A 15,722-nucleotide genomic window follows, 5' to 3' on the forward strand; every position below is an offset into this window, starting at 1 on the left:
AGAAATCCAGAGAAATCCAGAGAGACGGGAAGGAGATGAATTCAAACAACGAAGGAGCGGGAGACGAGACGGAGAGGAGGGATGAGATGAAGGGAGGACAGAAGCTGTTTTCATCTTTTATTCAGTTGGTAAAGACTTCATCTGTACCCATGTCCTCCCACACACACACACCTTCAGTGACTGCTCGATGTCTCGTAGGCAACAGTGGAAATCTGATCCCAGCGAAGTGCTCGTATAAAGCTTATTTAGGTGTCAGACAGTTTGAGCTTTCAACAAAAATCATCTTTTCTCACTTACCTCCAGTAGTATCATGCCATGTTGTGAGACGTGTGTACTTCTTTGCGCCGCTAGCGACAAGAGCTATGGTTTGCTAACTGACTCATGAAGCCGTGGCGGCCATGATTGTGACTGACTGTAGCGCTCGTATTGTAGCCGTTAGCTCAGCCCTTTGAGTGAGTCCTTGGTTGCAACTTTCTAAATAAAATAGAAATGTTTCTAAATGAGTGCAGTACCTTGAAACATCTCATGGCAGAGGATTCTCTAAATTCTCTAAATCAGGGCTCTCAAACATTTTTCATGTCAAGGATAGAGATGGGGAGCAAGGACACCCTACTGCATATACTGAATAATAAAGTGGGCTTATAATGAATTAAAGCTGGGCATGTTACAATAACATAATTAGTTCTTGTCATCTTACCGATGAACCCTTTGTCACAGCCTTTGATGCACGACGTACCGTTTAGCATCTGTGTGCAATGTGCAAAACAAAATCTTAACTGTTATGGGTGGTCGCTGCGTAGTGATTTAATGCAGCGTTAAGTTAGCTTGCATGCATGAGGAATCGTGGTTAGCCTAAAATCAATGTGTGTAAAATATGTATTTTGATGTCTCTTTGCCAATATTATGTTGAATTCATGTTAATTTCATAGACATTAAATTCAAAAAAAGAAATATTATCAAACAATAATTTGGCCGCCACCCACCTGAGGAGCCCCCTGTTGCAGACCCAGACTCTAAATACTAAGGAAAGGTGCTTCAGTCCTTGTTTTCTCCGTTAGCATAGGGACCATCCTTTCCAAAATAAAAGGAGATAATGCCATCCCTTAACTTGCATTAATGTAAGTCTTAGCATTGCTGTCTTTTTCCTGATATCTTTCCTTGACTTCCGGTGGTTTTCCCTTGAGGTCAAGGAAAAATGTTTAGGAAAAGACATAGGATGTAATTATTTCGACTATTTCGACCACAGCCCTTGTTGTCACTAAGCGTCTAGAACCGCCGTGTTTTGAAAGTAGCAGCGCTACTCTCTGGTGTTGTGTGGGCTTTTGTAAAATGGAGATGAATGAGGTTTTATTTCAAATTCAAGATAAATGACCTCCATCACTCTCTTTTACTGTAAAAGTTCTGACGATTTTTATGTTCATATTTTTTGGTAGAACTGCACAAATCTGCATAAAAAACGCTTGTCCTTCCAAAGGAGGGCCTTTCAAATACGATATAATGCCACTGAAGGATGGACCAGATTTAAATAAAGGGGAAAAAAATCTCAGGGAGATGAAATTATTTAGCCAAGAGCTTTACTGTACCTCCTTTCATATCATTTGTATTCTAAGTGTAAATGTCAGCAATAGCCAGGTTGTTTTTATTCAAAGCCGCCCTATAACCAGAGCTATAGTGTGTTTCTTTGTCTGAGAGAGGGTCTAGGTATGTCCGAGTGCTCACAAGGGTCTTTCCTGCCATTGTGTTCCTTGAAATTCCTCCAACGGTGGGATATTGTGGAAAAATTGCTCTCCCCATCGTCTCAGCAGGAAACTTCTGCCTGCCTAGGATTTGACTAATGACTGTATTGTTGGTCCGGTGTGCGGAGGAGACATTGTTCTGCTCCGCTCAACATGTTTCGATCCTCGTTTTTATTTCTATTCTTTTGTTTTTGTGCTCTCAGACTTTAAGCTCATTGTGTATTTTGACCCTCAGAACCTTTCTGCCCATCAATTTACCACAAGACATTCAAATTATAATAGGCTGTATTACCTTTGGACAGACATTTGCAATCACAAAGAGAGAGAAAGAGCAGCGTGATGATGCATTTATCTGAGCACTTACAAATTGTGGGCCCGCGTGAAGGATGCCACAATTTCCGGTGCTGCCATTATCTATAATCCTAAATGATTCAAATCCTAAATGCACCGAAGTGACAGATAATCACAAATTATCTGTCTGCCTTTATGTAGCGACTCCTTGTTCTCGTATCTTGTTTTATCTGTGGAGCGGGCGCTCGCTGTATAAATAGACTTTAAAGACTCTATATACAACCGAGCAGGTGAACATTCGATCCGCTTTAGTGAGATGAAGTGATGAGTCAGACAAATTAGACTCGGATTTTGTCGACAGGAAAGGTAAATTCGTGTTGTGAAGCTGGTTGTCATGTTCTGTGCACTCACTGTGTGTATTTATGCGTTGCTTTCTTCAGACAGCACGGCCGACGTCATTGTGAAAATGGGGCCGTTCAGCCTGGACGACCCCAAGGATTACAGCGTGGACGTCCGCATCGATGATGGCGGACAACCCGTCCAGACCAGCATCACCAAACTGGCAATCAAGGTGTGTGTGTGTGTGTGTTGTGAAGATTGTTTCAGCACACAGATGAATTGCAAAATCTGTTTTTTAATATTCATAAATTTCCTCGAAATCACCAGTTTTTCGCACAATAATACTCAGAGGATCTAATCACATGCAGCGTCCTGATTGAGTCGTTGTTTGTGCTGCCTGTTGTAGTCGTGTCAGTGCGACGCCAGGCGGATTCCTACGCGGTGCAAAGCCGGAGCGCGGAGGATGGGAGTGAGCGTTCATGCCCTGATAGCGATCCTGCTCTGCATACTGACCATACTGGGTAAGTTTCTACCCTTCTTCTTCATCTTTGGTGGAAATGCTCATGAGGTTTTCTGCTCAGCACTTCTGTGAGATCATCTGTCAGGGTTTTTCATCAAGGTGGAGAACATTCCTGTTTTCTTCATCTTCCTACAAGTGTCTCACAAACTACAGTGAGATTATTTCCATTATCAAGAGCACCTTAAAGGGGGGGAAAAAAAAGCCTCATGTGATTTGACTTGAGTCGGCATCAGTTTGGGCTGAGGACTACTAGTTGAAAGACTACAAAGTGGAAACAAAATCCAGTGATGTGAAGTTGGAAACAAGCTCCTCATCTCTGCTTGATGTTGAGGCTCAAAGCTACATTAGCCAGTACTAGCTGAACACATACAAATCAAACAAAAGTTGCATTGTGGGTAATATAAGTGCCCAGTTTTGACAAGGAATAAGAACACATGGATTTAAAAAGACACCTGTTGCTCTGCTGCTCTGAACTGTCTATAATGTCACCGTGGGGCAGGGTGAGATGAGGGTGTATTGCTTTTGTTGACATCTGCAACCTCACTGCCTAAATCCCACACACTGGTCCTTTAATAGCAGCTGAAAATCAATTTTGCTGACCTTGAGTGACAAGGCGAGATCATGAACGTTGGTTGTGGTGCTTTTTGTCATAGTGTTTTAAAGACATTATTTCCTGTTTATCGTGTGGACAGCCATTTGACCTCCAAGTCTGGGACTGCGGTTTTAGAAAACATACTTTTTTTTCTTGTTTTTCGAAGTTGGAAGTAGGAAATCTGTTGAAAGTAAACAAATAATAATCACAATCAAGCACAAGTTTATTCCAAATCAGGAAGCAGAAAAACAAAAATGTACCTCTTCCTGCGTGGCTCCGGGTTTGTTTACGGCTGATCAAATACCGATAAACAAGCATTGGTGACATTTTTCCTTGTTTTTATCATGAATAGAGAAACATTTCTGAAAAACTGTGTACTTTAAGTCTTGGTTGTTTTACAGTTTGTCAGCAAACAGGTGCAAAAGGTCTCTTCAACCCACACAGTTTTTACTGCGAGACATATTCATGGAGATAGCATCAATGATGCACAAAGCCAGCGCTGAGTGATTGGGCCATGTGCAGAGATTCACTTGCCCTCGCTTTGCGATAAATAAGGTTTGTGTTATGTGGGGAGCAGTTCCCCTCCCTTTGTTGTTGGTTTTATGAATAATGCAGCGGCGGATGTGGAAATAATGCCTGCGGTTGTGTGAGCTCAATATTCTCTTTGATACCTTCGCCCCCTGCTCCTTTATTCTGGGGGAAAAGAGACACTTGTCATGCTGGATGAGAGACACGGCGGAGATAGTTGGCCAAACAACAGGGATCTGAGATGAGGAGTGCCGAGGAAGAGAAAGGCAAAGAGAAAGAAGAAGTTAAAGATTAAGAGGGACGGAGGCAGAGTGACAGATGGGGGGGGGGGGGGAACAAAAAACTTATATCAAGACTTAGATATGGGAGGTGGAGAGAGGTGAAGCAGGCAGACAGACGAGAGGCGAGCGAGACGGAGAGCTGAGGTGGGATGAGACCGACTGAGTGACAGAGCGAGACAGAAAGAGGTTAACGACGAGAGATGCCGAAGAGGAGAATTGTGGGAAAAGCAGTAGAAGAATAGGACTGGTAATGAGGAGAGTTTATCAGCTCTTTAGGTGCCGTCTGCTTATCAAACACCACCAAACACTCAACCTATTAACTATTAATACACTCCTTCACTATCGCGCTATTCCCTTCGTTTTTTTTCCTTCATCTCGCTCTTCCTCTTTCTCTTTCCCTCTGGGTCTCTCTGTCTCTCTCTCCCTCTCTGCCGCCCTCTCCTCTCCTCTCCTCCCCTCACTGTTTCTCTTTATCAAACACCCCCAACGCAGGCCAGATTAACTATTTAATGCACTTGTCATTATCTGCGAGGGCCCCAAAGCAATTTACCGCGCTCCCCATTCACCGACGCATTTTCTCACAAGAAGTCGGGGTTTGACACGCGAAAAGAAAAATTTTCTCAGTCGTTTTTTTGTACAAAGAAAGGGCTTCTTCTTTTTTTTTTTTCTCCCCCCTCTTTTCTCGTCGCTCTAAGTCTGATATCTCCAGAGCTTATTAAACTGCAGAGCATGTGTTGTAAAAGATTAATCTGTTGGTTTCCCAGGCAAACTTAAATTAGTCCCGCTCGCCCTCGACTAAAAGGCATGGCTAATGCTGCCCGTCCGCTGAGAGAGAAAGAGGTTCATATCGGGACTGGGACTCCGGGCCTAATCTAATGTCAAATGTATCCCTCTCCTCTTCATCTGTCTCGTCTCCTGATTTCCTCAGCCCTTCTCCCATTTCGTCCTCTTCCTCCTTCCCGCAGTCGTTAGCTCCTTATTTGTTTCTCCTTTCCTTTAATTCGATCTCCTTCCTTGTCCTCGTTCCTCATCTCTATGGCCACAGAAAGGCAGGATGTAAGTCAGAAAGAGAGAAACTTCACTTTGTTTCTTTTACCCGACGCTCTTGTCATCTTGGACACGAAGTTAAGACAAAGAAAAATGCAACAAAGGCATCGCAAAATTACCGTTTGAACCATGTTGACTGTCTTCATATTGCCTGTGAATGTCTCTGTTTATGTCAAAAAATCCCTGTGACCTTGTCTTTTCATGCTTTTCCCACTTTCGTTCAATGTGCTTGTGTGTGTGATGATTTTATGTAACTTATGGGTTTTTGAGTCATTTTTGGTCGCACTTATCTTAAAGGTTGTTCCCAAGCATCAGTTTTTGACGAGTTGGGAATGAGACTCAAAAATTCAACTTTTAAATACTTAATTACCTGACTTTCCCATCAGGATGTGGAGTGAAAACTGATGACGTTCTTACAGCCAACAAGGCCGCCAAAAGGCAAACCATGACGTCCTCCTAACCCCAACCAAGTGTTTTTTTTGTGCCTAAACCTAACCAGAGCATGAGCACAGCATCGGGAGAGAAAATTCATCTTAAACAGACGTGAAGTCACAACATTAGGAAACGCTGTGGTTTCGCAGAAAAGTACAGAACACTTATTCTGATGATTGGGTTGGTTTCCACAGAAAAACAGAAAATCGCTTTATGTTGCAACTTTACATGTCTGTAGATTTAAATCTCAAACTGTTGTTGTGACATTTCTCTGCACGTCGTCTGGTTAGGTTTCAGCACAAAAACCACTTGTTAGGGTCAGGAAACGTTGTGTTTTGGCCTAAAATACTTGGATTTGTTGTCGCAAACAAAGCTGTCATGTTGAAAATAAATAAAATTACGAATCACTGTCACAGCTTTCTGATCCGACTCTGCTGTGGTTGAGGTTTGGTCAGGTTGATCTGGGTTTGGGGAAACATCATGTTCTGGGTTAGAAACCAGCGTTGAATGTTCGGGAAGTGAACAGCGGTCTCTGTTCACCCATTTAATACCACAAGCTTCTTCCTCTGCGGTCTTTGTGGCTTTACAACAATGTCACGCTACCTCCATCTTTGCTCCTGACGGACAGGAGTCACACAGCTGCTGCAGGTCTTTGACACCCCGACGACGTATTAACGTTGTTTTTTGGCATTTTGTAATTTTTAAGACTCTTATCCGCACATTCTTGTCTTTACTCTCTTACTTCCTCTCCTCAGCCCTCGCTCCCCTCCTCACCCTCTTCTCCCTCCCTCTCAATTGTTTATTTCTTCATCATGTGCCAGCTCCAACTTTCCTTCCCTTTCCTTTCTTTCTCAGGTTGTTTTCTCATACTCATTTCCACTTCCTCTCCCGTATTTACTGAGTCTCTCTTCCTGTTTCGTATGCGCTCCCCCTCTTTTCTCTCTCTGTGCTATCTGCTTGTTTCTGGCTGAGTAGATTCTTTTGAGGTTTTTTTTACGCTCGAGGCGAACGTCTCCGACACCTTAAACCATCCAGTCCTCATTCTCTCCCCTCATGCTTGCTCTGTTTTCTAGTTTCAATCCCTCATTAGTGTTCCACTTTCCCCCCACTTGTTTCCTGTCCCCATTCTTATTCTGTTGTGTCTTTTATGGCCTAATTTTTCTCTCATGTTTTCAAATTCATTGAAGTGTCGGTCCAGCAGAGAAGGCGGCAGAGCAATCTGTCTGTAATTTTGTTCTTTTGTGGACGTCTTCAGTTGTTACCACTGAATAGTAATTTCTTCAACAGATGAGACGTTTAACACTTATATTTGGCCTGAATACATATATTTATTTTTCTAATTGAGATCTTTCTCAGATGGTGTTTGGTTTATTGTTTTTAGATGTATTTAATCTTGCAAGGTCGGACCTCACACCTCTAAAATGCGCAATAGAGCTGCAACGATTAGCCGATTCATGAGTGAAAGATAATTAATTGCCAACTATTATGATGTTGATGAAGGTTCTCAGTCATCCAGGTCATGGTAATTCTAAGTGCTATATCGTAGGCAACTGGCTTTTAAACTGTGTCCTTACAGAGCCGTTAACGGCACTCCCACACAGAGTTTAAAAGCCTGCGACTCCCCTCCAGTTAGCTAGAAATGAAGAAGCCTCTTGGATGAGAGGTGAAACGTCTTCAAGAAACTGAAACACGTCCAGCTGATAGTGGATAGTCCAATAGATTTATTGCTTCAGTCATTTCTCAAACAAAAATATGAAACCTTTGGTGGTTCCAGCTTCTTAAAAGTAAGAATTTGCTGCTTACATTAAGATTTTTTGGGGTTTTTTTGGACTGTTGGTTCGACAAAAGAAGAAATGTGAAGACTTCACTTGTGTTGAGGGTGCAATATATAACAATCTTGGTTGAAAACATTCGAAACTTAACTAAAATGATCAATAGAAGGTAAAGGAATAATAGTTTTGATGCCATAACGTCTATGTTTTATGTTAAAAAGCATGTTTGGCATGCTAACCAGCTAGCCCTGAACCATTCAGGTCCAAAGCTCCTGTGTGAGCAGTGTGAACACCAACACTTCTCCAGTGCTCTGAGCTCCCAGTCCAGACTGATAGCTTCATGGCTAACTGAGCTAACTCGTTAACGGCAGCTACAGTTGGCAGCAGATAGTAGCAAAGAATGAATGAAGAGTTACACAGAATGAATGTGTTTAGTAACATACTTTCCTCTGTTGTATTTTTCAGTCATAGTGATCCTGTTTGTGATGAGGAAACGCTACCAGAAGGATTCTCTGGCCAACATGAAGAACAGCGGGGAGATTCACGAGCAGCTGGTCACGTACGATGAGGAGGGAGGAGGAGAGATGGACACTAACGGGTACGTAGATGAAGAAAAACACCACTTTTATTCAGAAATGTGCCGACAACGTACATTCACCTTCATTCTTTGTTAACTTCTCACAAAATACTGAGAGTTTCAACCATTTTTAAACAAATTAACTATAATTTACAAGAAAGTAAATGAATTCTTTTAATTATATTTTTACTCTTGCTGTCATTAATTTCTCTTTTGTTGTAACTTGTGCTCCTGATTGGTAAGAACTTACTAAAGCAGAGTGAAGTCAAATGTATTATCTGATTAAAACACTTAGATTTATATACAGAATGAAATATTTAAATACACATAAAATATAAATGTAACTTTTTAACAAAAAATGTTTTGCTATGATTTCAAAATATTCTTCTTAAAATTAACATTTCCGTTTGTATTGCTTAAATCTTGATACTTTTTATACCTTGCTTCATAATTTTTTCCTGTATTCATGTTCCACTTTCTTTATACTTCACAAAAAAATCACACAGTCTATTAACTCTACCCATTTGCAATATTTATTTTCTTTGCTGTATCTGTCAATCTGCTGACCCACTTTATCTAAACCATTAAAGTTTAATCTAATCTGAATCTAATCTTATCCATATTTAAATAGTTTTAAGACCATACATAATCCTCAATACCGGCCATATTAACTGCATCGCATTGAATACTGTCAAAAGACATCAAGGCTTCGGGTGAAGTAGTAAATAAGTGCAAATTGCAGGAAGTAGAGCAGCGGCAAGAAAGAAAACATTTACGTTTCTGTTCTTATACAATCAAATATGTACTAGATTTAGGATTAAGGGCTTTCTGAATGACCTTAATGTTTTAGAAACATAAAATCTTACATCCTACTGGTGAAATAGGCTTAAATATTTTATCTTATAATCTTAGGTTATGTTTGTATTCCTCTGGTAGCGCTCTGTCACTCTTTGTTTTCCTTATTTTGTCATATCTAGGACTTATGGTTATTATATTTGAAGATCAGTAAATGTTACCCTGGAATCAAATATTAAATTATGCATAAATCCATGATCCTATTCCCCAGCTATTAATAAGCTAACACATTATATCATATTATAATCTTTCCTTTTAGCTATGATGTCTCAATCCTCTCCTCCGCTTGCCACGACGGCTCCCTACTCCGTCACCCGGACCACCACCCGCACCCCTCGCTCTACGCCATGGTCCAGAAACCCCCTCACCACTCTCAACCCACCGCGTGCAAGGGCGACATGGCCGTGATGATCGAGATGAAGAAAGACGAGGCGGATCACGACAGAGACATCTTCCCTTACGACACGCTCCACATCTACGGCTACGAGGGACCCGAGTCTTTAGCCGGAAGTCTCAGCTCTCTGGAGAGCTCCTCCACCGGCTCGAACTTGGATTACGACTTCCTCAGCGACTGGGGGCCGAGGTTCAGGACCCTGGCCGAGCTGTACGGCGTGGATGGACCCGAGTACTACCATCAATACTGATGGGGAGAGCGTCTGTTAATTAGCATATGTGATGCCAAAATATACACACAAACACACATTGAAAACAGCCATAAAAATACGCTCAGACAAAGTGAGGTAAATATACACATTCATACGCACCTATAGTACCATGCTTTTCATTTTGAATCTCAACAAGGACCTTCAATCTAGCAGACAACTGAGTTCTCCAAAGACTTCTCTGGCTTCTGAAAGCAGAATCAGGGCGCTCCACAGTGTAACAGCAACGCTTTTGTTATCAAGTGTATGTCAGTGAGCCCCGTTAGTTTGTCGAGCCTCCCCAGACTGCTCAGAAAAATAAGAGCTGCGTCAAACTCCAGGAAGCTCCATCACTTTGAATCAAGGAGTTTTTTTTTGTTTTTGATGACACGGTGCCCTTTGCCACCTCTGATGACATGTTGGGAAGATTTTTAAAGTAACACCAGGATATCGCGGCGCAGGAGAAAGTGAGAACTAACTGCTTCACAGATTGGAGAGACGATTGATTGTTGGTGACAGCGCGAGATTCACAGTTCAAGGATGCATTTTATTCCATCGCAGATGTTTTGTAACCCTTTTTATTCTACCTGAGAAGATCTGGAAGTCCAATTAGAAGAGATCCCACTTCAGGCTTTATCGAGGATAATTGATGTGGTAATCAGTTCACTGCTGGCCAGCAATGTTACTCAGTTATTCTTTATGTGTTCAGCTCATGACTCAGCTCCTTCATGCAGCACCATTTTGCATCCCAAGTCAATCACCGGAATAAATGCTGGCAATGTACGTTTCTGCAAACCACACATATGTTGAAACTTTGCATTTCTTTATGTTGCAACTATATGTTTCTTTACGCTGAATTTTAAATGTTATGTTGTAACAGCACTGTAGAAGGCACGCTTAGGTTTAGGCACTAAAAACACTTTGTTGGGGTTAAGAAAAGATTATATTTCGGCTTGAAAAACCTGCTTTGGTTGTGACAAACATGGCTGGAGATGTCTTGACTTCCTGTAGAAAACTTTTTTTTTTTACTGGAAACTGTCCTGAGGTCTCCTTTTAAATATCCAGTGATGTCACACTTACAAATGTTGAAACACAGGCTTGAAGTGCGGCCAATGGCTTGGCAGCCTTCTCGCCTGTAACCACATCTTGCTATGAAAGTCAGGTCATAAACATGTTGAATGTGACATTACATGTTTTGTAGAAATATGAATATGGCCTATGACACGTTTACACACATAAACGTATCAGTGGTTTTGCAGAAACTGCCAGTATTTTATCCTGGCGCTCAGACTGTGCATTTCCTGTTTACCACCAGTGACTGTATTGGAGGCTTTGTATCCTGTCTCTTTTTAATTTAGTCCTTACAATGCACAACTAAACATGGAAGCAAAGCCTATATTTACCTATATTTATGTTTTTTAATTACATTGAAGTTTTCATTTCGACATTCTGGGGATGCAAAATGGTGCACATGAAAGCAGTTCATTGGTGAGTTTGAGATTTTTGCCATATTTTTAGTCTTACTCTTGTTTTTGGTGTTGACGGCCTGTTAACTCTCTTTAATCTTTGATGTTTTTTGTTTTTATATATTTGACAAAGGGGCCACGAACACAACGAGAACAAGCTGATTTTATTTTTGATCTGAAGTTGATTTGTAAATAGGAACTCTGGAGGCGTTTTACTGTTTGAGGTGAAAAAACTTTGAGTTTTTAACTCAAAGAGGTTTGAACTTGTTTGATCACAGCAGGATGCCGTGTTTTTATTTATCTGAAATACTAAAAAGGACTGGCTTTAAGGAAAGTTAACTGATGGAAAACTCTTAGCTGTTCATCACTCTGTGATGTCCAGTGAGTTATATTGTGACGTGCCCACTTCTCGTTGAGTTTAGTCACAGATTTACTTACATTTCACTGAATGCAATCTTGCAAACATTCTTGAGAGAACATGTTCACAGAATTTAGAAAACTTTCTAATAGGTTGATGATATTCAGCACTGTTGTTGTTTCCTTTTCTGTTCTCCTCTGAAACCGACCATCTAAAATTAGCGAGGAGTCATTTTCTAAGTAAGTCATTTTGTCCAATTTCCCAGTTATCTTCTGCTCTGAGGAGAAAAAAAGACGAGACAGACAGAAAGAGAGGAAATGGAGCTACTGCTGCTCGGACGGCAATACAGTGTGTTCCCAGGGTTTTATTTGACAGAGCCCATCATCACAGTTATTGTTGCGATGAAAGCCCAACTCTCAGAGGTCCGCTAGAACAAAAGTCATTCAGACAACTCAGGAAACGCCGAGTGGCACGAGCAGCTAGTTGGGCAGTTGTGATGACTCTGAGGTGGCTCGAATAACTTTAACCTCTCATCCTTTTTGGCTACAGTCAGAGCAAAAAGTCTCTGATCCTAAAATCTGACAATTCTTAGATGATTTTTAGCATATTTACAGAAACATGGAGGTGCTGTACGTTCATTTTAAACAAAGCTTGAATCCTTCGACTGCAGTTTTTTTGTCATCTTACAATGAAGAAACTAAATGCTTATTAATTTGTAAGTTATTCATATATCTCTGCAAGGCTGGTCTTGGTATAAACAGAAGTTTACAGTTAATCATAAAAACACACTCCTTGGAGCCACACTCGTCCTCCTTCTGCATGTTTTTTTTTTGAGGATTAGGCCTGCAACTAATGATTACCGTCATCGTGATTAATTTGACTTTATTGTCTTCAACATTTGACTCATTGTTTTCGCTATGAAATGTCAAGAAATGTGAAAAGCCCCATGACAATCCCCGAGTTGAGGCCACAGAGCCTCAGATGCTGCTTAGTTGGTGTGACCAAAAAATGCAAAAACCCAAAGATGTTTAATTAATAATGATATAAAGAAGTTAAAAAGCAGCCAAACTCACGCTTAAAAAGCTGTAACAAGTTTGTCAGTTTTGTTGAGAAGTGACCCAACGCAAAATCGATCAATCAAACATAGTTGCCAACTGAGTTTTTGGCTATTGTGAGTCGCCTGTAAGCTTTCTGATTTATCACTTCAGTATATCCTTGAATAACATTAAGGATAAGCGTAATCAGTAATCAGGAAAAACTGCACCCACAGATTGCTTGGCTGCTGGCTATTTGTCCGAGAACCGTACATCAGTGACTCGGTAGCATTTAAACAATGCCGACCGACATGTTGGTGGATTGTATGAATGAAGGTTATGGAAATAAATCACTGCTTTTTGCAGTTAGGAAGTGATTCACAAAGGTCTTAAAAACATAAAGGTAAAAGGTTACTCTTTGTCAGCGGTGACAACTTATAAATCAGTTTGCTTAAATGTAAAGTGGCGCCCGTTCCCCAAATAGAAAAATCTAACAATGAAGTATTTAAATTCATTGTTGCGCCCCACTCTGCTGAACACACGACCACGTGTCTACATGACAGGCGCTTTGCTTCTTTAATGTCATTTTTTAGTTTAGACAATATCATTTATTCACTCTCCTGTTTATTCTGTTTTGTTTGGACCTGAACTTGTTTCTTTAAAACCGTCCTGTGTGGAATGCTATTTGATAAACGGTGGATACAATAGCTGGAAGCCCTCTCAATGCTTTCCTGTTGGCTTCATATATATACTTAGAGCAGCTCTAAAGTCTTTCTCTCCCGTTCTCCTCCGCCTCTCCTTGTTTGCCTCACCGTATCTCTACCGCACCGTCTCGCTCGCTCGCCGTCCTCTAATCAGCTTAACCAAACAGTGGAGTCAACTTCCTGTCCATCTGGGGCGTTGCGCCCGCCCCTTCCTGTCCGTGTTATCTCTCTCGCGAGCCAACACATTGTGCTCACTTCCTGTTAGCCCGGCCTGGGAAACAATCTTGGAGAGGAAAAGGGAGCGCGACGAGGAGAAACATGGGATGAGGTCGGGCTTTAACTAGCAAAGAAAGATGAAGAGAACAATGTGGAGCAGTGATGAGTTTTCCAGCTGAGCAGAAACACTTCAGAGCAAAGATTGTGTGTGATGAAACGCTGAGACACAGCGAGCATGCAAGGGTTGTTCACATCCTGTTGCTCAGGCATCTTTTTGAAGCGACGTTGAACGCAACATTCAGAAATCCATAAGAAATACCCACAATTTAATCTTTTAATTTATAAAAGCAAACGCCTCAGTTTGATGGCAAAAGAAAAATGTATATTTGAAGATGTCAAGGACTTTTAGCGTCTTATAATATCATTTATGAATTTTAAAAGTTTGCACTAGTAAACGCATTCATATCACAAGCAGAAATAGAGAAATAAGTTCTCAAAAACCTTGGTGAGCATTGTGAAAGCTTTTATTACCCAAAAAAATCCGAGCATAACTGGTTTTATAAGCCATTTCTAACCATCATTGAGCAAACAGCTTCTTTTATGGCTGCCATCTTTGTTTGGGCAGAATAAAATCCACTTCACTTTACTTTACACTGGAGGAAAAATGTCATTTCAGACCTGTGGTTCTCAAGGAATTTGTGTATTATCACCATTATCAGCGAATACTGCTTTTTATTTTTGAGTATGTGAACAAAAAAAATTTGGTCTTGTCGAAATCAGCAGCCTGTAGCAGATAGAGCTGCTCCACACATATATACATTTACACTCCTGAAAGAGTATTAATAGCATAAAAACACTTTAAAATGTGAAGTTTGGGTTTATTTGTGCTGGGAACTTAATGACTTGGACATATTGTTTTGGAATGAAACTGAATTGATGATGACTGATGATTATTTCAAGCTTTTTTTCTTTTATTTATGGTGTTATTTGCTCCTCCACAGTGACTCACAATAGGTTGCAAAAAACATTACAACATTTATGAGGATTTCTGTATTCTCTTTGGCATTGTTGTGCATCTGCAAAAATCAGCTGTGTAACAGTGATGCAACTTTGTCAAGTGCCATTTTTTTGATTTTTATTCGTTGGCCACCGATGTTTCAAATGTCAAACGTTGGATCCAGACGGTGAATATAAAATCTCTCAGGTTGGGATCCAGGCACGAAAAAAAAAAGAAGCTGTTCACCTTCATGTCAAGAAACAAACACCCCCGTATGTATCATGTATTATCGCTGCACAAACCAGACCTTTAAAGGATCATTCATCTGTGTATCCCATTGTCATACTGAGGGGTTACTTTGAGTGAAATGTATATATATAAAAAAAAAATGTGCCTAATAGTGATTTTCTCTGGCCTCACCTTGTTTATATTTCGCCTCAGTTACTGTATTCAGAAGATGTTAAACTTGACACAATCTCTTTTTATTGCTGTAAAAAGTAACAAAAGGTTCATTTTTTCTACGAAACGAAAGATGACGCGCGAGCGACTGCCGGAGTGAACATGTGATTTCTTCTTGCTTGTGTTCATGTTTGTGCTTGTGTGTGTGTGAGAGTGTGTGATTGTGATTGTACCCATGTACATACACACAAATGGGTTTTCGACCTAATAAAAAATAGCAACCACATAGCAGAAATGCTTTCTCTTGTGTAAATACAGTGAGGGGTTGTCAAGGGAGCAACATGTGCCTTTATTCTTTAAAAAAAAAAAATACTGTAATTCATTTTTTTGATGGCAAACACAATGTTTTCTATATTGTTTTTAAGGTGTATAGCAACTACTTTTTATTACCTGACATTTTTGTAAGTGTAGAATAAAAATAAAACATTCAAAGATGTCTGTGCTGTCTTGTGATCTGTGTTTTGAAGTTCTATGGACACTCAGTTTGATGTTTTTGTGAACCAAACCATGTAAATAAGCCAAGAAGTGAGCTTGTATTTATAGAAAAGCTTGAATTAATGAGGCCTTCTCTACTCACCCACATGCTGAAAGGAAAGTTGGGTGAAGTTTCGCAGTCCACAAAACATTTCTGGTGTTGTAGCATTCTCCTAAACAACTGAAGTAGAGGAGGACTTAACTTTAAAATGCTAAAAAGAACAACTGAATAAACATAAAATGGCTCCAAACAGCTAGCTAGGTGTAATCCAAGTCATAGGAAGCCCCTGAGATCCCAAACCGACAGGAAACTGGCAGGGCTTCTGGAGACTTGGATTACGCTGGACGAGCTGTACGGAGCCATTTTATGAATTAGTTGCAAATTATTGTTTTATATTTTAAA

The 15,722-nt window shown here is 40.5% G+C and overlaps 1 protein-coding gene across 1 annotated transcript in view; it reads left to right on the plus strand.

Moving 5' to 3' along the window:
• The window catches only part of cdh5 (cadherin 5), a 37,992-nt gene extending 22,711 nt beyond the window's left edge, over positions 1-15,281 (plus strand). The window contains exons 12-15 of the mRNA XM_084376093.1: positions 2,468-2,598; positions 2,773-2,887; positions 8,004-8,136; positions 9,230-15,281. Of these exons, the coding sequence (XP_084232219.1) occupies positions 2,468-2,598; positions 2,773-2,887; positions 8,004-8,136; positions 9,230-9,614 (764 nt within the window). The 3' untranslated portion in view covers positions 9,615-15,281. The remainder of the gene's footprint in view (positions 1-2,467; positions 2,599-2,772; positions 2,888-8,003; positions 8,137-9,229) is intronic.
• The last annotated feature ends 441 nt before the right edge of the window (positions 15,282-15,722 follow it).

This window comes from Pagrus pagrus (genome assembly GCF_965226575.1).
Source record: "Pagrus pagrus genome assembly, chromosome: 15".
In the NCBI taxonomy this organism is placed as follows: Eukaryota; Metazoa; Chordata; class Actinopteri; order Spariformes; family Sparidae; genus Pagrus; species Pagrus pagrus.